At 41.0% G+C, this 24,108-nt stretch overlaps 2 protein-coding genes across 3 annotated transcripts in view; one reads left to right on the top strand and one right to left on the bottom strand.

Moving 5' to 3' along the window:
- Positions 1 to 9,357, top strand: part of PCNX2 (pecanex homolog 2 (Drosophila)) — a 156,568-nt gene extending 147,211 nt beyond the window's left edge. Inside the window, exons 32-34 of the mRNA XM_017817517.1 lie at positions 800 to 987; positions 6,678 to 7,126; positions 9,154 to 9,357. Coding sequence (XP_017673006.1) covers positions 800 to 987; positions 6,678 to 7,126; positions 9,154 to 9,327 — 811 coding nt within the window. The 3' untranslated portion in view covers positions 9,328 to 9,357. The remainder of the gene's footprint in view (positions 1 to 799; positions 988 to 6,677; positions 7,127 to 9,153) is intronic.
- Positions 9,358 to 9,411: 54 nt separating this feature from the next.
- The window catches only part of NTPCR (nucleoside-triphosphatase, cancer-related), a 19,140-nt gene continuing 4,443 nt past the window's right edge, over positions 9,412 to 24,108 (bottom strand). Inside the window, exons 4-6 of one of the 2 annotated variants that reach the window (XR_001875235.1) lie at positions 21,588 to 21,797; positions 16,831 to 17,022; positions 9,412 to 9,574 (exon numbers count right to left, since the gene is read on the bottom strand). Coding sequence is in view for 1 of the 2 variants with exons in the window: in XM_017817518.1 (XP_017673007.1) it covers positions 16,954 to 17,022; positions 21,588 to 21,797 (279 nt within the window). In the remaining variant the exon portion in view is untranslated. Of the gene's footprint in view, positions 9,575 to 16,762; positions 17,023 to 21,587; positions 21,798 to 24,108 lie in introns of those variants that run through there. The other variant, XM_017817518.1, reaches the window with a different exon arrangement.

The raw sequence follows: 24,108 nt of genomic DNA, 5'->3' as shown, positions 1-24,108 counted from the left end.
AGCAAGATTCATTCAAATCACTTAGCACTACAGACATTTCCCTTTTTCCTTGGAATTTTACTGTTTATGCCTTCTAAATAAGGGTATCTTTTTGATAACTCTGACATGTTAGAACACGAGTAAATATGCTAGTGGGTTATGCTCCAAAGCTTTGGCAGCATACATAATCATCCCCTAGTCATTGTTCTTAACCAAAACACATCTGAAAACATACTTGCTATCAACCAAAACTGCCTGACTTCCCCTAAGCATGCATGATCAGTACCTGCCACATTGTTCCTACATGCACTTTTGGTACAGCAGTAACTCCCTTGTCTCATTCCCTCCACCTGCCCTATTGCCACTGGAGCTGAGGAAAGGCAGAGCACCACGGAGAGACTATGGGGGCCAGCTCGCATGCTAAGACCTGCGTTAAAATGTCAAGATTAAATCTCATGTCTTACCATGCTAGTTTCCCACCCAGCTCATCCCTTCGAGCTCCCTCCAGCCCATTTCTCTTTGCTACTTGGTTACCTCATGGAGAAGTTGATCTTTAGAGACCACTGTAACATTAGATAAAGAACCCTAAGGTCTTGCAGCATTTCAAAGCCACTTAGCACAGACAAGGAAAGATCTGGTTTGTGTCATATACAATTTTGTTCCAAGTAAGCTTACCACATCATCTTTGTCATCTCATAAAATATCAGAAGACTGCACTGGGGTAAGAGAGAACAATTACACATTTTTGAGGGCACCTAACACTGGTGACAAATTTTCACGTGTAACAAGTGGCTGACCATGCGTGTGTTCCTGCAAACAGAATGCGGAAGGACTGCCATGCAGCAGCTCACCATGAGAGAGGTAACGTTGAAGAGGTGGATAGTGGAGGGGGGTCTTCATCTGGCAACCATTCCACAGGCAATTCAAGCCAGAGCAGTAGCTCGCAGCCCACGAGAGATGGAACCCCTCAGTTACAAGCTTCATCTCAAGAGGTGCACCAGCGGGCAGGTATGTGTGCAGTTTACTTGGTTTTTTCTGTATCTTTCTCCTGAGGGGCTGCATAGGCAGATGTCTCAGGGGCATGCTCAAATCCAGTGGAAAACTAATTTCAGTAAGAGAGCACTTTTGTCATGGTTTGAGATTGTGGCTCAAACTGTCACAACTTTGTCTTTTCTGATGACCAAGAACATGCAGGAGATGGCTTCCTGATACTGTTCCAGGTATTTACTGGGACAGTGTAAGATAAATGTGATTCACCAAAGCTTCCCATCAAAAGTCCATTAGGTATAATTTTTGGACTAGCAGGTGCCATTAAGAATGCCAGAAAGAGAAATGCAGATGGGAGAGAGTGTACATGAGAGATGCAGGGAACCCTCATCACAGTGAACCTCTGCTTACTGTTGGCTGGGAATAGCAGAATGAAAGTATATAACAATCTTAATTATCTTGGAAGGACCATGACAATTTATTTGAGGAATTGGTTTGGCTGTTCATCAGCACATGCAGAGAACAAACAAATGGAAAATAGCTTCTTATGTCTATACAGCAGTTACCAAGAGAAAATTAAATGCTGCCAATGATTCTGTCAATGAACAGCTGAGCCCTTCTCAAATTATGGATTCAAAAGTACTTCAAACATATTCACAGGGTAGAACTACTGGCCTTGACATTGTACATGTATGTTGAGTAGTAAGGATAAGGAATTGGTTGGACTGTCACATCTGGAGGGCAGTGGTCAATGGCTCGCAGTCCCGATGGACATCAGTGACAAGTGGTGTCCCTCAGAGGTCCGTACTGGGACCAGTGTTATTTAATATCTTTATTAATGACATAGACAGAGAGATCAAGTGCACCCTTGGCAAATCTGCAAGTGACACCAAGCTGATTGGTGTGGTTGATGCACCTGAGGGACGAGATGCCATCCAGAGGGACCTGGACAAGCTTGAGAAGTGGGCCCATGGGAATCCCATGAGTTTTAACAAGACTGAGTGCAAAGTCCTACATCTAGGTCAGAGGAACCCCTGGTATCGATATGGGCAGATCGAGAGTAGCCTGCGAAGAAGGATTTGGGGGTGCTGGTGGATGTGAGGCTGGACATGAGCCAGCAATGTGCACTTGCAGCCCAGAAAGCCAATTGTGTCCTGGGCTGCATCAAAAGGAACACAGCCAGAAGATTGAGGGATGTGATTCTGCCCCTCTGCTCTGGTGTGCTCTGGAGTGCTGCATCCAGCTCTGGGGTCCCCAGTACAGAAAGGACATTGACCCTTTGCAGCAGGTCCACAGGAGGTCCACTAAGATGATCAGAGGGAGGGAGCACCTCTCCTGTGAGGAAAGGTGAAGAGAATTGGGTTTGTTTAGCCTGGAGGAAGGAAGGCTTCAGGGTGACCTAACTGTGGCCTTCCAGTACCTGAAGGAAGCCCACAAGAAAGATGGAGAGAGACTTTTTACAAGGGCATGTAGTGACAGGACAAGGTGGAATGGCTTTAAACAGAGAGTAGGTTTAGATTGGATATTAGGAAAAAAATCTTTACTGTAAGGGTGGTGAGGCAGTGGAACAGGTTGCCCAGAGAAGTTGTGGATGTCCTACTCCTGGAAGTATTCAAGGCCAGAATGGGGCTTTCAGCAAACTGGTCTGGTGAGAGGTGTCTTTGTCCATGGCAAGGGGTTTGGAACTTGATGATCTTTAAGGTCCCATCCAACTCAAGTCATTCTATGATTCTAAGTTTGGCAGTGAGTCACTCTGAGATCTACCACTGTGGGATCAGGACTTGTAATGTAAAGCAAATTAACTCTACCTTTCAACAAGTTTGTGGCAGTACTGTATAAATTAAAGCAGAGAACTAGAGGGGTATGACACTTCTTTGTCTCCCATTAGATTATTTTGACCTATCATTAAAGATAATGGACAGAAGTGGAAAATATCTTACCCTGAATATAAATCATATTACAAGAATAAAATAACTGCTGCTTTTAATTGAGTCTAATGCTAGAGGAATCCCCGTGTGCATACTCATAACTTGACACCACAATAATCAGAGTAGCAAACTTAATTGTGAAATAATGATCCTGAGCACAATAAAGTAAGTTAATTGTGAGTTGTCTAAAATAACATATTGGGTGCCTAGAAAACCACTATCAAGAGAGAAAGTCACACTTGGTTAAGAAAAGCAACCTGGTTTTGGGTAAAATGACAAAACGCACAACATATGAAAGGAAGTGGAAAATAGCAAATGCAAATCCATATTCAGTCCTGAGATACTGGTTACAGAGAATGAAGGAAGTTGGTTTTGGCTAGGACCATTAGGGACAAAAAGATTAAAGTGAGTTTGTGGCTGTTTATTTTTAAAGAGTATTAAGAAGCAAAAGAAATCCTAACAGTGGTCTTGATCTGTCACTATATAGAAAAGTAGAGTTGCCAATCTGTAGAAATGAAAAAAAAAATTCTGGTTTATATTGGGAAAAATGCAGATAATCTGTTTCTATGATCTGATCATTAAACAGTTCCATCCATCCTAACAGCTACAAAGAACATGAAATAGTGGCTATCAAAGCTTAATTGAGCAAATCCAAGTGACTAATTCAAGAACGTTTTTAAGAGAGCTGGTTGAAAAGCAAGGTGTATTTGATCTTCAATAAGCATCAGGACACTAAGGCAATACCAGATCCCTGGAAAAGAACTTATGCTATGCCTGTTAAAAACCAGAATGACTAGGGTGATCTGCATAGTGCATGTCTGTCAGTCTGACTTTCGTCCAGGACAGTGTTGGGCTACCTCGCACAGTTCCAGTGCCCTAATTTAGGAATGACATTTTTAGTTCGGAAGCACTTCAAAGAAGAGCCAAAAAATGATCAAAGATCTGGGAAATAAGTCCTGTAGTGAAAGATTCATTGCTTTCAAACAATTGGTATTGTAAGAGATGCCTTGATCATAGTCTGTAAGTAAGTTCTTACCTGGGCAATGCAAGGTGACTAAAGACCATCGATTTTAGCAGACTTGGATACAACAAAGCTAAACAAATTCAGATTTGAGATCAAGAGCACATTTTTAATACTGAGAGAGTAAATAAACAGCGAAACAAGTGACTAAGGATTAAGGTGAATTCTCCATGACTGGAGATACTGGATGCATTTTTAAAAATCACAGTAGTAATTAATAATACCACACAGGAATTAATTCCAGGAAGTTCTGTGGCCCATGCTATATAGGAGAGCAGACTAGATGATCACAGCAATTCCTTCTAGACTCATAATCTATGAATCAAGTGCATCTAATTTTTTCATATTTCATATTTTGTTTTGCAGCCTGGTGCCACTGAGTCTGCAATATGCAATGAAAGCCCTTTATAAAAGTGCGACCAAAATCAGGAGCACTGGAAATGTGTGGGGTTCTCCCCCAAAGTGTCTTTATTTCATGATGCAGTTTATAAAACAGCCTTTGTTTTTCCTAAGTGTTTTCAGGGACAGGGTTATTTATGTGTAGATGCGGGTGGTCTCCTGTCCAATGCTGTAACCACTGCCTTTGGGATGAATATAGAATACTTTTGGAGAGGGGTCAGCTTGGCAGTTTAAATCACAAACAGATGTTGGGCCATGTTAGCCCCTGCACAAACTAACACACCGCAGCCCCTCTGTTCTTAATTCCAGTCTGTTCTTTTTATTTAAAAAAGGTAACATATTAAAATAACCTTCAGATGTAGAAACCAAAGCACTTAAACCAAACTCCAGGGTCTGAAGAACCTGAATCCCTGCAGAGACCAGCTGCCAGCATGGCAGCCAGGCCTGACCCCCATCACAGTGCACGGCCCCCCTGTTGATCACAGGTGAAGGGCAGAGGACACTGGCAATGTGGTACCCAGGAGCCATAGGATCATAGAATATCTGGAGTTGGAAGTGATCCACAAGGACTATCAAAGTCCAGCTCCTGGCTCTGCACAGGACCACCCCAAGAATCACATCATGTGCCTGAAAGCATTGTCCAGGCACTTCCAAGAGCCATGTCCATCTGTCCCTTCACTCTCAAGCAGAGATCTTGGGGCTCTTATTACAGAGAACGCTGCTTTCCATGCCATCTTAGGAAAATTACTATTTTATTAGTTGTAGTATAAAAGTAGAACTAAAGATACATTGTAAATGAGGTGTGAAAGTGTTCAATACTTGCCAAACCAACTAGGTTTTAGTCCAGCTAAAGAGCTCCAGTTATGTGTAGCCCAGCTCTGCTTATCTGACTCCATGCCAAGTTACCTAAATTCTCTTTGCTTCAGCATCTGAAAAATGGGGATAATGATACCAGCCTCTGGAAAGGAGGTCTGTGGAAGTAAAGCAGCGTATTTCAGCTATATGCTGTAAATAGCTTGGATATGAAATTCTGCATTGCTGAACCTGTACGAATTCAGCAGTCATGTGACTGCTGAAGATGGTGTGAGATTTATATTCCTTTATGCCAGCAAAAATTCAGTGTTTGGAGGAGTTCAAGTATTGGGGAAAACCAAAGCAAAAAAAAAAAAATATTCCCAACAGCCTGGAAATGTCTGCCAGAAAAACTTGTTTCTGTGTTGATGGCTCTCAACAGATCTTCTGGCATCAACTCCCTACCCCACAACTATAGCTAGGAAACCAAAATGCCAGCTTGTGTTAATGTTTGGAGTTTTCTGGAAAGCAAAATGCCAAGCAGGCACTCACGTGACGGGGTATTTGCTGTGTAAGCCTGGGTTAGAGCCTGTCTGCAGAAACAGTAAACTCTTCTGGGGCCTGTGGCACATGCCAGCCCACTGCCTGCCATTTGCAGAACGCCTGGGTACAGGCAGCTATCTGGTGGGTTCACTGGCCAGTATTTTATGATTTTTCATTCTATGGCTATTTAAATATGCTAGCATAAGAAATGCAGAAATCATTTGCCTGAATGACATAAGGTGTTGTTATAAATGTTAACTATGGGGATCTATATGCACAGGAAGAATTTGTCTAGGCGTGTCAGAATAGCATAGCTAATCTACTCTCTATCCAGTAGTGGTTGCATTGAGATGCTTCACAGAATGGGACAAGAGTCTTATGTGGGTCTCATTCAGACCTCCAATAGTCTACCCTAACTAGAAGCATTCATGTCTTTTCAATCTGTGGTGTACTGTAAATATCTCTTTTGGAACTCAGGTAGAGTCTTAAAAACTGTCTTATGGCTTGAATTCTGTATTCTTCCACTTGGTTCAATTCTCAAATTCTCTCTCCCCATATGCAGGAATAATTCTTTTTAATGTGGCATTGTTTTAATTTTTTGGTTTTATTGTTGCATTTAATTACACCAAGCCATTTAAGGTAGATGTTCAGCATTAGTGTGGTTGTCAAAAGGGAGCAGCTACAGCAAAGCTATGCATAATCATTCACTGGGCTTATTAAAATGTATGTGGCAGAATAGGTGTGAGCCTGTCATTAGAGTACTTTCCCTGGAGTCTTTTCTCATTTCCCTCTCTTTTGACGCAGTACAGAACCACTAGGGCTATTCTGACCAAAACTTTGAACCCCTGTAGTGGAAAACACAAAGATTCATAGATTTGGCAGTATGTTACTCCTGTTATTCTTGAGATTCTTATGCTGGTAAACTAGTGGTAATATGCCAACAGTAATATGTACACATGGGACACTGTCAATAGCATGGAGTTCATCAGAATGCCACTTACTTAACTATATTAATCTTTCTTTTACAGGCAGGAGAAAACCCAGGAGTCAGTCTGTCCAGGCACACACTGCTTTAAACCAAAGGCCCCCAGCTTCAAGTCACTCTGGACCAATTGTAGAAAGCCGCCAGCCTTTCATCCAAACATCTACATCTGCTCACGAAATTGCCCAAAGGCTTTCTAGTAGTCAGCTGTCATTCCACAATTCAGCAACATCTGTGTTTTCCCAGTCCCCTGCTGTTCCTGTTGCTGGCCAGCTGACTGTGCAGGACCGAGCAGCAGCAATGCTCAGGTCCAGTCTGGCCTCTTCCACCAGCTCAACTCTCAGCCTGCTGTTCGGCAAGAGAAGTTTTTCAAGTGCTTTGGTGATTTCTGGGCTCTCAGCTGCAGATGGAGGTAACACCAGTGACACCCAGTCATCCAGCAGTATGAATATTGCCATGGGTCCTTCTGCTAGAGCAGCAAGTCAGGCAGCTCGGGTAAGGCTGAAGCCAAAACAGCGGCCCTAAGCGTGAGCTCCTGTACTGCTCTGCCATCCTGTTCTTCAACTGTCCTCACCACTATTTGGTTTCTTCCTTCTCGCTGGTCAGAAAATAGTTTTTTCCAAAACAATGCCAGGATTTTGGTATTTGTTTTGGATTTTGCAGCATCACAATCAAAATGAGACTGTTTCATATTAGTGTGTATATGAGAGTGAGCGTATTTGTAAGTAAATGACAGGTTGGCTGTTACTCACACACCTGAAATTGCAAACTGCGGCAAAGTCCCTTTCTTTCACTCAAACCAGGGACTTAAATCTCCATGTTCTGCAGCCCAAGTGCTGAGTACCGTCATAAGCAGACTAAATAGCTCCTTCCTTTCCTGCTTATGCAGGAATTAAAATTATTTGTAGGAAAAACAACAGTTCCCCCTGAACACGACACTTGTTCTTGTCCCCCTCTCTGACCAGAAATTCAATCCAGGACCTGAAACCTTGTTGCTGAAAGGAATTCTGTAGGAACTATTTACCAAAGGAAACCTGCATGCCCTGTGATTAAACAGTACACACAAAGAACTTCCAGACTTCTTCCCAGTAGGCTCCCAGTTCGATTCCCATCTTCCCTGGAAAATTCAGTGCACATAGCAGTATTATCCTTTTACTGTCTATGTAAGTATATTCATTTAAATTTGGCTGACATCAGTTGCTGTCCTGAACTTTGAAAATTTGACCTGAGGACCAGAGAGCAGAAACGTGAGAAGATGAGCTAGAGAATGAAGGGTGACTGTGACTAGACAACACAATTAGACACTCACATTTAGCCTATCAAAATGAAAACCAAACTGGTAAAAGGGAAGTCCAACTCACTTTTCTGTTACTGTCATTCTGAACTGTGTATAACTTCCCTAGTTTCCAAATAATTCTCCAAACCTCAAGTGAAAAAAGCTCCTTAGCCTGTGTGTACTTGGCTCTCAACCCAAAAATACCATGTATGGTACAGTTCCCTCGAGTTTTTCCATGAACTTCTGCAGGAGTTGACTAACATCACTCATCTGGGTCCAGTCCTGCTTTGTTACTGTAATAAGCATTAATAGTATTTCTACACATGCAGCTGAACATATCAAATGACAAGGCATAATTCTGGCTCTCAAGAGTTTATGGTCTAATTTGCAAGAACTCAGCCAAGTCTGCAATACTAAGTATTAATTGTAGCATTCACCTTATCTTACTTTAAGCCATCTAAAATTTGGGAATGAAGTCTCAGTAGATTGTTGTTGAGGCTTCTGTATTCAATGGAGAGGCCAATCCACTTCATCCTTAAGAGCTGTTAGGAACAAATTTTCCCCTGGGAGACTCATATCTCTCTGCCAACCATTGGCAGCCTAAATGACACACTAAGGTTACATGGCTAAATTTAGGTGAGGTGAATCCTGGCCAGAGTAACTGCTCAGAGTCCAGGTGCCTGTTTGATTCAAAGCAGTAATGAGGAAGTGTTTTATTTAAATGTTAGCACAGCACAGTTCTGGAATGCTTTTATACCAATGGAGTCCTTACAGTGGGGTGGCACTGTGCTTAACGTTTTCAGACTGATAATTGCATTCAAGTTTTGATGAAAAGGTTTCTTTCTAAGTTGGATTTAAAATTCAGTGTATAAAGCAAGCCCCAGAGCAACCCAATTTAACAACTTAGAAGTCAGCCCTGCTTGGAGCAGCAGTTTGGACTGGATGACCTCCAGAAGTCCTTTTCAATCCAAATTATTTTACAGCTCTCTATACACGTACATCTGTGGTACTAAACCTCTAGCTCCTGGTCTGCTTTTCCTTCCAAATTTATGCGTTACACAAAGTGTGACAAGTACCTCTTCAGAAGTCCCTTGTGAATAATGCATGTTAAGAATCCCATGGAGTTTCACAGAATGACATTCCTACATCAATTTTTAACTTTTTTTCACCTGTCACTTCAAAAAATAGCTGAAGTGTTACTTAGAAATTTCCTAAACTAGTTGATTTTTTCTTTCTTTCTTCCCAGCAACACGCTGAGACCTGTGAAGCAACCGATGCTGCAGAACCCAGACCACAGCGAGAGGCAGGTCCAGTCCATGCCATATGCATGAGTCGGAACCTGGAGTGCAGAAGGGCCAGCCAAGAAGATATGGCCCTGGAAGACACTGCTTCTCAGCAAAGCCTGTCTGAGGAGCAGTAAGAAGCACTCCTAGCAGAAGGGCCATGCGCTTCTTAGGATTAAATAAAGACAGAGTTAGGTCAGGAAGCTGCACACGGGTTTAGGTTCTTTCAAATGTAATAAGCAACCTTCAAATGTTTATTTTTCTAACTTCTACACAAGAATACTACAGGGCAGATGCTCTTCAGCTAATGGCCTTCGCATGGGTAGGGTTGGAAGATATCCTAAAAAACACACAGTGCCACTTCATCTCAGGTTCTTGTAAATCCTAGAACAATGAATACAACCTGTTTAATGTTCCTTCCCCTGGAACGGTTAGAATCACAAATGAATACAGTAGGAAATATTAATACAACTCAGTGAAAAGCACACAAGACATCTCTTTCCTGCCATAACTAAACAGCTGATTGCATGCAAACTAACTGAAATTTGATATGTAACATATAGGAAAAGGCAACTATGAACAGAAGCAAGGAATACAGAAAAGGACAGTACAATGTGCTGTAACATTAGAGCTAAATCTGATTTTTTTTTTCCAACAGCAAGTCTCTTATTTTAATTTAACATGTTATGCAGGTGCTAACGCTGAATAGCAACATAGCATCACAGACATATATACTGCATGCAGCCATACTGAAATACTGTGTGAACGAGCCATGCTACACAGATTAACAAAAGTCAAGTGTAAGAAAAGAAAGTATCCAGTGCATGGAAAGTCTTCAAAGCATATGGTGCACCTTATTTGCAAAGCAGCTTTGCATAAATTAGGTATTATCTCGTGTTCCTGTTTGATTTACAGCAGTGTTTCTCAAATTCCAAGCAACAGTACCCTTAGGAGTTGTAAAAGGGCCCAGGGGAATCCTTGAGGAGGACAGGAAAGTGCAAAGCAGGCTGTAATTATTGTCTGAAAGTGTTTGTGTTAGGAAGGGAACAGTTAAATGCCTTTAATTGCTGGACACAGCTCAGTGTCCATAAACACTTGTAGCCAGTAATTACAGAACCTTCTCATTTCCCTGCCCCATAGAAACTGAGATGATGCCAATTTTATAGGGCCATAAAGACAGATGATGCAAAAAGGAAGGCCACGCTTTCACAAGGTTTGAGAAACACTGATTTACAGGAATGCATGACTACTTTGGAAGGCAAAACGCTACAACAAATCCTTACTCTACTACAGAGTCTAAACACACGCGGGTGCGTTCTCTTTTTTTTTTTAAATTAAAAAAAATTGCAGCTATCAGCGTCTTGCTGTTCCTCTTTACTGTAACTACCATAGATTGTTTCTAAATCTCAACACGATGACGTGCAGCCAGGCTGTCTTGTCCCAATTAACGAGAACGACTTAACAAGAGATGCTGTAGCTAAGTCTCATAACTGTTAGGCAATACTCAGTTGCATTCTGATCTTCCTACTGTGCCACATTGAGACCTGAGTAGTAGAACTAAATAACACCGAGTGAAAATAAAATGATTCAAGTACGTTTTGTGTGACAGCAGTTTTTGGGTCTTCTTTTCCATTTGGAATTGTTCACACTCGCTTTCTGCCTCACAAAATTAAGAAATCTCTTGGTTTTATTTCACTTCAGATCTTGATGAATTGATTATTTATAAAGGTCAACACAACCTAGGAAAAATTCTGCCCATGTTCACAAGGGCAAAAGCAGAGTATTCATGTACAGTCCTCTGAGACACATGGTCATCAGTGCAGTTCAGGCCCTACTACTGTCTCCTCTAGCATCCAGATGTGATGTGGAAGAGGAAATTGAATTCAGCTGCTCCCTTCTGAACACTTCTGGCAGATTGTGACTGTTGTCCCACCACCCTGTTCATTAAGTGCTTCATTACAAATGAAGGCTGGATGTTGTGGAGGGTCTTACTAACAGCCACCAGCCCCATTTCTGCCTTGGGGGCTTTTGCATGGCAGTCCACAGGACAAACCATCACAGCTTTGTCTTCCTGCATGGAGGCAGGGCAAACAGGGGGCTGTGGAAAGCAGTAAGAACTCCTCCATATTCACTTAGCCTCACTTTCACATCTTTAAATCTGAATTAATTTCCATCAAAAATAAGTAATTCCATTAGTCCCAATCAACCCAAACTAGTCTGTGTATCCAACTCAAGCATACTAAACCAGATCAGGAAATGGGTGCAGAAATCCTTTCAATAGCAAGCCACTGTATCTGCTTAGCATGGATTGAGGCCCAGTGACACCACCTTTCCCCCTGCACCACAACTTCTACAAGACTACCATCGCCATGGTCTCTGGTACTGCATCCTAAAATAATGCTGCTGCCTCACAGTTCCTGACTTAGTTCAAGCCACCGGCCCCTGGAGCACAGCTCCTTGGGGACAGCAGGGTGCCATGAAGTCCAGCCTCCTGCTGCACAGGGTGGCTGCCAGAAAAGGCAGGTTCCAACTCATTTGTTGAGGCACAGTGTGCAAGCTGGGCAAAGGAGGAGTCAAGGTAAGATTCAAAAATTTTGTAGCCATGTCCTACAGAGTTTTTATTTTGCATTAAAGTTGTTACTGTAGCTTAGTGGGTTGAAAAAACCCAAGAGTGACTGCTAACAAGCATAGCAAAGACAGGAAAAAAAAAATGAGCGCAACTTTCCCACATTGCATTTCTCCGTATTTTTGGAGACAGTCTGCTCTCATATTAATAAGACTACTGCTATATGCAGTGGTTATAAATATGAGCCAATCCTACTGAATAATCAGACATGATGGTTAGAAATAAAGCCTGCGACTAGGTATGAGGCTGTATTGATTAAACATATATTAGGCCTCCTTCATTTTTGCATGAGGTAGAGATACACCCAGTTACTCTGCACGTGACAGAAAATGCATGTAAGGCTCTGATGAACACAAAGCTAACAAATAGGAACCTAACCTGTACACAAAACCTAATTTCAACAGTGAGCTGCTCCGAACAGCTGTTGCATAGCACCAAAAGGCACCGAGTCCATAGGAATACTGTTCTCAGCACCAATGCCTACATACACATAAAGGTTGTGAGTCATATCTTTACTCCTGAAAGACCTAAGCAGCTTGATACTTAACTTCACACTCCAGGTGCCTCAGAGTTGCAAGAATGGAGGCAACTGTGACACCTCAGGACCCCACTTGTTGGTAAGCTTTGGCCTCTGAATGAAAAGCAAAGGTAACTTTCACTGCTTTTATGTTATCTTCAACACTGCTGATGGGTTTCACAATGCCAAACACTGTTAAAACTTTGGCTCTGAAGTTGCTCAGGCTTAACACTGCCTGCACGGCTGATCTCTTACTACAGCTGGGATGCAGGAAGGAGGGCAACCACCAACACATAAGTACCTTTTCTAAGGAGTTCCATCAGGGTTTTTTGAGTCAGGTGCTATGCTTGATTTTTCCAGAGGTGCAGAGGCCACTTAGTTCATTCAGCCAGCCCAGAACATTCTTGTTTCAACAACGTGAAAACGGTGACATTCCCATCTCGTTAGCAAGCTGAATGCATACTTTGAGGAAATCAAGTACTCAAGACCTCCATCTCTTCATCCCTTCTGACATTCCTGTGAAAGAACTGCATGTACCAAATGCTGTTGTGGATTATCTGCCTCCCTCCCCCCAGTTTAACCTCAGATAACATCACCATTGTTGAAAAGAAACACTGGGAATTATTTTATCCACACTAGCTCAGCAGGGCCCTCCCAGCCAGAGAGGAACACTGACAATACAGCAGGTTACAGGAAGGAGGATAATGAGCATATGGTAAAACAAGCACAAACACAGTATTTCAGCCCTTGCACTAAACATGGGATACTTACCTCCCTCCCATTTTTTTTTCCTAAACTTTCCATTCCCTAACAGGCTCTTGTTTACATCCTACAGTAAAAGCCAGGTGCTACACTCCTAATGGTGAAACATGGCCTGAAGATCTGGTAAAAAGACTTTCAGTAACTTTTTACCAAAGCCAACCACAGGCTGCTGAACTGTTCACATCCACCAGGTAAACCCGCAAGCTCCGCCTGGCCTTCAGCCCAGCTGTTCGCCCCCACAGCAAGTAAGCAGGAACCAGTGAGGGCCACAGTCTACAAAGTTCATTCCTGTTCATCCAAAAATAAAAGCCAGAGGTCCTGGCTGTTCCCTCCATTTTGTCATGCAAACTTCTCTCTGAGGAACTGAAGTTCTCGTTGCAAAGTCTCACCTCATTCCCACAGGCAGAAAATCTTGGCATTTAAGACAAATCTCAACAAAAAGGACTTATCAGTGTGAGTCTTTTCCCCTTGACATGATGACCAGATACTCTCAATATCTATGAATGACATTCTTACACTGTTAAGTTCTTAGGGCTCTCTGTGATGTCATTCACAGCTTTTTATAAAAACTGTTTATTAGAATAAGGCAAGAAATGTCATCTGCATTTGTCTCCAGCCCACCAGGCTCTTCTCATGCTGGAGAATATAAGTTAAAGATTAGCTGAATTTTGTGCAGCTCATTTTAGAAGATTAAAATTACCAGGGATATTTTCTAGCATGTAATAATCATCTTCTCATCAATGCATTCTTTTCAACTACCCAATTACTGCCACATTTAGATTACTCCCAGAATTGGGAGCTGGTATTTAATTACCATGTTTCACTGTGCTTGTACATCCTTAAATCCGCAACACAGACATATCACTTATAATTAACTTTGCAGTGGGTCCAGTGTCAAAGACTCCCCTCTCTCAGCTTCTCAAAGTTTTACAAGTCAAAAATTGCCTAATGCATGATAAATAATGCAGGCCCTGTTTATTCCATGCTGTGTGCAATTTTATGCTGGAATTAGAAGCCTCCTTGCCAAAAACATCCTTGATTCTCGGGCTTTGAGAGAGTAATTGGTACCTAACATTCTCCCCTTTTTTGCACCAATTAAAACCTGCAGGTGCACTAATGTTGTCATCTGGAATCTAGCTGGTACATCAGAGGTTCTTTTCACCAAATGCCTGCTATTAGTAAAATTGGCCCATCAGGGAAATTGTGAATGCTCTGTTTGCCGTTACAGTGCTCTCAAGGCCTTCCAAATATTTTACTAGTGCAAGACCAGACAATAAATTTTTACCTCTAAAGTAAACATAGGTTGTCATAAAAACTTATGTTCAGTTGGAAGTACTACTTCCTCAGCCACTCAAAGTATATTTGAAAGAGGCAAATCATATCTTCAGGAGTGCCTCACATTTAAAGGCCAGACATGAGTGTTAAGGTCATCTACAATCTCCTGCTGAACAGAGACTACAAAATTTCTCTTTATTTCTCTTGAAAAGCACTCTAGTTCAGAGAGAAAATAGACTTTTGAAAAAAAAAACCGAACACCAAATTAAAGACTAACCAATCTTGAGATAGGTGGCAGAAAACAAGAGACACTGATGTCAGTAGCAAACGTGCTTTGGTTTAAAAGGGCTGATATTTCACTCACAGTTCCAGTGAAGAAAAAATCCACCTGCATTTTCCAGTGCCATCTTGCCTCACTACAAAAGGTCTTCCTTGCACCATGAGACAACAGCTTAAAAGTACTGGTCAGGTTTCCCAAACTTGTTGTTAGAATTGTTTGGGGTTTTTTCCCACTCTATTATATGATGAGACTACAGTAGGCACCATACCATTATATGCAAGGCAATATATCTACTTTTATGGGGAACAAATACCACTTTAAGTCATCTCCCAACAAGACTGGCTGAGCTGGAATTTGGAAAACTCAATTCTGCCATCATTCCTAAAGGAACTTCCCTCCCCAGCCTCTAACAGAGAAGTGTGAAATCACTTCACTTAGCTTTAAAGGTCAATCCTCATTTAAGACTTAACAGCAATCCCACTAAAACCTTGCTAGACTTTGGGTATTTATTTAATCATTGAACTGTTCTTTTGCAGCATATTTTACAGCTTAAGAGACTTGACACTGAAACAGGAGGACATCCAATAGTTAAGGTTTCTGCTCAAAAATCTATGGCATACAGCCCTGAAAAGGTTTACACTGGTCCCAAGTCCTTCACCTCTAAAAAGGTGTTTTGTCTGAGTAAGATGCCTGAAGTAATTAAAGGATTAGCGATATCTCCAGGGCACAACCTTATTTTGCAAAAAGCAGCCAGGAGCTGTACATTCTCAAAGGAGTGGGACCCTAAGAGGAATTTTCTTTTTCCCAAATATGATGAAAATAATATTACCATCCAAACGGATTTGGGCAGAAGGGAATGAGGCCGTGGCATCCTATAACATTGCATGTACCTCCTACTATGTGGGGAGGGGCAATGTTTGTACCAGACCCCCTTGTTCTGAATACAGGAAAGAGAAAGGACATTCCTTCCATGCTCCCGGCTGTTTGCAGGACACCTGTAAAAATGCCTGTCCCCATCCAGCCCTGTACAACTGTGGGTGTCAGTTCTACAGAAATTAATAAATAAAATTATATTTGAAAATGGCTTTGAATAGTTTGCTGATTTTAAAAGTTACTAAACTGAACAGAAAAAAGTTAAGCAACAACTGAATTCTTAACAACTTTCTACAACCAGAGATGACAATAAATTGTACAATGTGAAACAGTGTGCACCTGGGAGGGAATTCTGTTTTCACAACATGCAAAACTGATTAAGTGGTACATTTAACACTGAACACATTTGCACACCTCATAGGGAAACACATTGTTTAATACTCTCAAACACTTCCTATTTCACCATGAAGCACAAACAGAACTGAATAAGGAAAAAAACTCAGACGAATAAGAAGTATCAATAAACATAACAGATTGTAAAACAAATACAGATAAATGCAGTATTAAGTCAATCCTGATTAAACAAGCTCTGCATGAAAAACATGTCAATATTTGACTGAACTTCACAGACTTGAAGTTTCATATATATAATTTTACAAGGGGTGTGGGACAGGATTACCATCAGAAAACTGAAAATAAAATCAAAATGCAGCCTCTTAGCAACTGTTGTCTGGGCCATGCAGGAGAGGTTAGAGTTGGTTATTTTTACACCCAAAGTGGAATTCTGTAAATGTCACTTGGGACTACAGGAAATTTTCTTGAAACTTTAGTTAACCCTTCTTATACTGCAACTGCAGGGAAGGGTGTCTGGAAGTAGAGGGAGAGAGACCATCAGCTTATTGCTTCTACTTCATGATTTGTCAGCACCCATGCTGAAACACACTTGGATGCACATAAACTGGGTTGCCAACAGCAAAGACATTTCTACATAAGCCAGGCAGAACACACATAGATTTCGGACAGGGTTCTGTTCTGTTACACCAGGGCTAAGTTCCAGATACTGAAGTGCTCTCTGTACTTCAGAGCAAGCCCAAACACACTCAGGAAGACTTAGATCTCAAACAGATTTTACAGTTAATTGTTTTTACATGAGGTGACCTAGATCAGAGTTAGACCACCTCACTTCTGAACACCCCGATTAGAACTGGATGTAGCTACAACTCTGTTCAATTTTTTGGATTTGGTGAACTAAATAAATACAAATCCCGCTATCTCATTTTCACATTTTAGATTATTACCAGCTTTACCTTGCTACCCTGAAGGCTCTAGTAAAGCCTCCAGGGCCTAAAGCAGGAAAGACAGACTCCAAAACATCCGCAAAATGTTTTGTTGAAATAAAAGCTTTAGTGTTTACAGGAAAGAAAAGGTCTTCATTTTCTGCAGGATTCCACAGCTGCCAAGATGTCTTGCAAAATGCTGTTTCTGTTTTCCTTACTAACCTAGAGAAAGAGAAATTAAAACTGATGTAATTTGATGAATAGCCTCTATACCAGTGTTTACTTCAAAACAATCAAAGGAGAAATTCAAATGCGTTTCTTTTTCAGTGCAGGAATGCTGAGTGTCAAACACCTGCCTTCTTCTGCTACTGAGAACACAATATACTAAACCCACAAACATACATAATTGAATATTCAATGATCTTTTTGATTTAATTATCCATGGCATTTTGCAGTATTATTCAGGGCTTGAGTAACTAACAAGAATCACTCAAAGAACCGGCATGTACTTTTGTCATTACTAGAATCATTTTCAACCACCAAATTTAACTTTCCTACTATAAAGTGTTCTTACGCCTTTGTTACTTGCAAGGGTTGTATTTATTAAGATGACAGACCCAGCCAAAAACATCCGCAAAGAAAAAAAAATTTAAAACAGGCTTAGAAGCATACCTCTGCACTCTGAGAAACCTTAGTACTGCAGGACAGAAACACCTCCAAAAAGAAATAAGAGTACTTGAGAAAGCTGGGGTCTTCTGCAGCATGCTGAGAAACAGCCTCGGTTGACCAGTCCATGGAATGCTGGGCTTTAAGACCAGCATATGTGAAAATCCATGTAGTCCAGTGCCCTGTCCTTTTGCTTTCCAGCACATACAGATTACTGTAAACTGCCAACCAAATGCTTGTGCTTGCCAGTAAGCTCAGCTCCTGGGGGCATAGAGCTGGGGGGGGCTCTGGGTGTGTAAATGAGCCCTTCTTGACAGACCAGGTCCTGATCCAGAGCCCAGTGACCCACAGTGCCATGCATTACTAACTCAAACAAAACCTGGGAGATGACTGGGGTGGTAAAGGGCTAAGAAGCAATTGCAAAGCATCAGCAAAAGCCTCATTTTAAAAAGTCTAAGAAATTTTTCCCAATGTTCAGACCTCTGCAGAGAGGTCAGGAAAAAAATCAGACAAAGACAGATGAGCCAAAAAAAAAAGAGTAAGGACATGCCTATAAAGTTGGAGAAAAGCTGTTTGACAAGAAAGGAGAGACATAACACTGTGCACAGCATAAAACTCTCTACCAGCAAGGTTTTCACTGCACTCCCTGTTATCTGCATTTAAGATGTGAGCACAAGAGTTTGTATCCCTCCTAGTACTACAGTCAATAATGAACAGGAGGAAATATTGTTATTATTATTATTCAATAGGTGACAACCCTACCTCAAGAATTTGACCCTAGGAGCATACCATTATTTACAGTCACAGACATCCTATCCAAATGCTGGAAACCAACACAGTAAAAGCTGTGTTGTCTGTAAAAGCTACAGACAATGGTCTCACCTACCCCACTTGAATTCAAGACAGCAGATCAACATGGGACTAATGAATAAGTGACATTAGAAAAAAAAGGAGGGGGGGGAGTAATGAAAGGGAAGATCTGCCTGAAAATGTCACTGGTTTTACTGAGAATCATTCCAAGCCTGTTCTAAGATAAACAAAAAACCTCACAATAACAAAGAGAGCAAGACAACAAAGAATGCTCTTCAGTAAGGCTATTGAGAGACCCCAAAGTAAACAATAAACAGCACATATAAGCCAAACTCTAAATCTCACAGCAAGTGTACTGATATCCTGACTTTCAAAGGACCTTCTGCACATTTAATACTCTTCCCACTCTCTCACAGCCAACAAAAACGATACTACATTTTATCTATCCCTTTTCCATACCTACATGCCAGAAGTCCAGTGAGAGCAGCAGAGAGACAGTGCCAAGCACTGGGAAATTTTCACAACTGTTTTACAAACGCTGCTTTATAGATATAAGTCCCCTCTTAAGATCTGGAGACATTCTGTGCAGGCAGCTTTCCCAGAAAGAACAAATCTCCCAGTATCTGTACTGAATGTACAAACAGATGGGTACAATTTTAGACAGGGAGTTAAAAAAACCTGTAGATGCTGCTTATACTAAGCATTTAGGTAATGTGGAGGAAATTACCACCTAGACTGCAAGCATGCAACTGCAGAGGACAAAAGCCTTCTTCCCCTGTTAAAAGTACTGTGAAGGAAACTGCTCATCTACAGTCTGTTCAAATGGAACCTTTTTGTCTCATCCATTCAGCTATTTTCTTTCTTAATAGGCATATGCAACCAAACTTCACTAATGGGTTTCACGGAGGCAAAATTACTAGATGGGGAAAATGGGAGAAAATTAGTATCTGCCAGCTGCTAAGGATAACCTGATCCTGTTCATGACACCATGTCTGCAAAACTACACAGACACATGCAGTGCAAAAAGAGCCTCTGTAGTTTCACTGTAAAGTTTAGTTCTCAGCAAAATGGAATTGGGCAACAATGGAAAGAAATGTGTTAAATATCAGAGCTCCTATCGTTAAGTGCCCTAAACATAATAAATTAAACATTTGAGAACAAATGTTCAATTGCTTTTAGGGCATCTGGGCCCATTCACCAACAAAATAAGCTTTCAAGACAGAAGGGACTGTAAAACCCCAAACAGCTGTCTCTGTGCTCTTGGCATCAAACATCAGAACTGTCCTTGTGACACTAAGAGAACGATGAAAAAACTTTGCTGAGCTACTTGAACGCAGCCAATCTCCATTTTAAGTGATGAAGCAGCCAGCATGGTTTTGGAAGGTAGTCTCCTACATCTGTACACGTCCAGGCACCATAACAGTTAGTAAGAACTTACTGACCATGAACTGTTTGGACACTCCAGGTTCTCCCCATGCCACAGTCCTCAAAGAATATGTGAGCTCGTGATTCAACATTCACTTCAGCTACTAACATTTCTGACTCCCCACAGGCCAGTTCTGTTCCTGGTCATGCACATGTTTTAACCAGTTGGGAAAAAGCATATAGTGTGTCACTGGAGCAAGAGAGACAGATGCTCTCCTGCACAAGACTTCAGCATAGCAGGTCTGTGTCACGGGGAATGACTGCAGTCTGTTACACATTTCACATCTGTGCTTTTGGCTAATGGATTCATCAGAGAACTCCATTTAATCAAAGAAACCTGCATGTCCTAATCTCAGCAGCATAAACAGGATGGGTCACTTTTTTAGTAAAAAATTTTTAGCTAGAGAAAACACTGCTCTGTTGAAACTTACAGAAATACTTTTTCTGGCTGCAGTCAGTACTTGGGAGAAGGATGTGTCAGAACACTGACACAGCTAAAAACCCAGTGCTGAGTAGCACATGCCCTTGGAACACCACCTGATAAAAAGAGACAACAGGAGCCTCAAAAGCTTCCTTGAAAAGCCAAATGCTATTTTCTAGCACTCCGTTTCCTCCCGAGAGTACCAAATGCACACACGACTCTCCTGCTGTGACTGCAGCCTAAGCATTGAGTGACTGTTGCTTTCAGTAAGGCTTCTCCGTTCTCTATTCCCCAGTCCTACCACTGTACAGCAAGTCATACAAAATTCATGTTCATATCACAGAATCACAGAATATTCCAAGCTGGAAGGGATCCACAAGGATCATCAAGTCCAACTGGTAAATGAATGGCCCCTGTGGGGATCAAACCCACAACCTTGGCATTACTAGTGCTGTGCTTTAACCAACTGAGCTCATCTTCACGTGCATCTCTGTTCAATAGCCTGACAGTGAACATTCAGCAGGTTGGTAGTAGAAAACCTGGGGCTTCATCTCTGAAAGGAAGAGCAGGAGTTGAATGCTAATATTAAAGAAAAGGAATAGCCTCTCCAAGTTGCTCCTACAATTGCTTTAGCACTTAATTAACCTGGCATTTAATGTAAAAACAGAAACTGAAGATGATGATGGGATCCCCAACTAAAAGAAAGCTGAGGAACTTTTCTGAGCACTGCAGCTTTTTTAACCTAACTTTGAAGAGGAAACATAGGTCAAAGGAGTGGGGGATGCGTTTAGCTTGATTTTGTGAAGTATCCAGGACACTTAGAGATGTTAAGGAAACCTCATGCATGTATTCCTATGAACAAAACCTTGTGGTAAGCTTTTGAGACCTTCCCTGTAACTGATCAGAAATGCACTTTGAGGCCCTAATATTCTGAAAATTATGTCTGTAAAAATAGCATAATGAATTCCAAAATTGGTTCACTGACTCCAGAGAAAGTATAGTCCATTTACAAGTGTCTCTCTTCTATAAATCATTTCTGCAAACTCCACTGCTGCCTTTTTTTTATGAATACGATTACTGGTAATACTTCTGCAAACCAGTCTGGGAAAAAAAAAAGAGCTTAAAAATCTGACTGTACTTTAAAAGATTTAACTCTGAGGAATAATGAATACTTATGCAGCAATAATACTACAGCAAGAAAACCTTTTAACACAACTATATCATTACTTCTGCAGCCCCTCACAAGCAAAGCCAGCTGTGTGAGCCTGCTACATCAAGTGCCAAATGGGATTTTTTTTTTAATAATGTGAGCACCTGCCCATTAAGAATAAAATGGAAACTAAAAAGCTTATTTCATACAAGCTACCCACAGCTATCAATTGGTAGCAACAGTTTTTAAACAGAGCCAAATACAAACCAGTAACCTAGAACAGAAAGCTCTTTAAGGATATTAAATATTACTCACATTGAACACTTTAACATCTTTCCTACTTCTTATTTCTTCAACAAGATCCAGTGGCTTTCCCTTAGGTATTGGAATAGTTCCAAGCACCACAGTCCCTGAGCCAGCCAACGTTTGACGAACAGCTTGAATAAAAGCCTGGCTGAAGAGTTCCATTTTACCAATCTCATCAATGACACAAATTCTTCTCTCTGTATCACCGCCATGGCTTACCTGTGGAAAAATGCATCAAGAAACTGTAAGTAAAACAGAATTCAAAAAAAGCAACAGAAATAATTTCTATGCTGATTAAAGAAATACCTCCTAAACAAATAAATTCAATTGTAATACTGGGGAAAGTGGAAGAGTCAAAGCTATTGCTGGCAAATGACAGACTTGGAAATCTACTATTTTTATTTCAGGACAGATTTTTGGAAGGATGAAAATATATGTACAGTATAAATACCACCTGCTATAGGAAATATCCATAATATCAGATTTCCTTCAAAGCAGAATTCTCACAGTGTTCCCATACAAGGTTTTTGACAATTAAGAACTATACTTTGCCTACTAGCAGCTCTCAATCATTCTGAGGGTCACCAATTTTTAAAAACTCTATTCTTCCCATCAAATTATGCATTTAGAATAGACAGAATAGATCAACAGTCACATAAAACAAGTATTTAAAAAAATACACTTCCATTAACTCTAGATTTGGCATTTTTTTCTCTTTCAGTTGGGTTGAAGGAGGAGCACTTCCCTCAGAACAACTGGCTTTCTTCAAAGCTACCTGGATAACAACCAAGCCATTGCAAGTCCTTCCCACAACAGAACAGTCGTTTCTTTTCCATTTCTTTGTTGAGATCTATCTTATTCTATAGTCCTAGCCACCCTCCTGGATTGTAGGAGAGACATCATACTAACAGTTAACTACATTTGTGGTTTGTTTGCTTTTTTCATGAAGTGAATACTGTGCCAAACAGTACCGTGCTGCAGGCTGGTGCAAGCAGCAGTGAAGTCTGCAAAAAAAGATGGAGGAAAAAGCAGCTCCTAAAGTCGAGGAACTCTTCAACAGAAAAACAAGTGCAATGCCTACCCTGTTTTGGTAAAAGTAACTCAGAACTGTGCTCCATTATTTACAGAAGCAAGGAGGAACCCAGCTAGATTCAAAACATCACTACAGATCCGTAAATATGTACCAAAACAAGCCATATTACACAGAACCTAAAAAAAAATAGAGGCATTCTCCCTTGTGAAGGCAAAGTGTTTCCTTCTGGGAAAGTAAAAGAACTGTATAAAATGTATAAATCTTTTCAAGCTGAGTCCCTACTGAGCAGCTGTTTTATCTAAAATCCTTTCATAGATCAGTGAGCCAAAAAGCCAATACCAGACACTAGGTCACACACTGAGAAACACAGCATTTTGCTCTGAAAGAAACTGAAAAAACTTTATCAGTCCTGCCTGGTAAAGTTTGCAGAACCGGAGAGATCTTTCATTGCAGGATCTACCCCATTCTCACTGGAGTGAATAAAGCCCTAAGAGCTGCCGTCAAGACTAAATGGGCATGTGCCCATTTCATGCTGCTCTCTGATCAAACCAGACCATAACTATGACTCTCCTGACCTCATTCTTCATTTGTCTCCTCTTGTTTCAGTTCTGTGATCTTCCTCACTCTCCTCTTCCACTTTGGGCCACCTACATGCATGACCACATTCCTACAAAACTGACAAACAGTGCTTTCGATGAGCACTGATCATGCACTGTGTAACTCTGCTGGCCCCAGTTCTTCTCTTCACCTGCTTGTACTTGCAGTAAGCTATATAAGAAACTGAAAAATTCAACACTGCTAACAATTTTCTAGGAAGATCTCTCCTGGACTTCATATTAATTCAGTAGTGAAAGGATTCCAAATGCAGTAGTGGTTACATGAAGTATTTCTATTAAACTATCTTTGTACTTACTAACATCATAAATACAGTTGCAGTGAAATTAAACATATAAAAATCGTTCCATTTTATTAATATTTCCTTTCTCCCTTGCCCCAACATCTTTGTTTCCCTACTGTCAGACTTTAATCTTCCTTGACAAAACCAAGAATCAGATCGTCAATCTTATTTTTGCTCCTTGCACCTCTGTGGTTTTTTGTTCTAAGTTCATCAAAAAAGTCCCTTCTTCCTTGTCCCCTTGAGCTTTGGCAGTGTAGAAAAATCACAATAGGATTTTTTTAGTAGTACAGTTCAGCAGCTGCTGCACACTGTTTGTGATGTTATTGCCAAAATCAGATCTGTTCTTGTTTAATTTTAGAGAGGTGAAAGGTTGGAGTGAGAGAGGAAAGAGAAGGAAAAAGGCAGTAACAGAATATTAGCAGAAGGATAGGAAAAAGACTGTGTAGAAAGTCTTGTCACAGTCAGAGCACTCCTTGTGCAGCAGGCTAAATCCCAAATAATGAGGCTGCTTATTATAAGTCTGTAGGTACTTATACAGTGGTAATCAAAAATACCCACCGGATTCAAGAAACAAATGCTTCTACTGGAAGAAGATGAGA

The sequence above is a fragment of the Lepidothrix coronata genome, unplaced genomic scaffold (assembly GCF_001604755.1).
Source record: "Lepidothrix coronata isolate B3197 unplaced genomic scaffold, Lepidothrix_coronata-1.0 Scaffold61, whole genome shotgun sequence".
Classification (NCBI taxonomy): domain Eukaryota; kingdom Metazoa; phylum Chordata; class Aves; order Passeriformes; family Pipridae; genus Lepidothrix; species Lepidothrix coronata.
The sequence above is the reverse complement of the archived record's forward strand: the minus strand, read 5'-3'. Positions and strand labels throughout refer to the sequence as shown.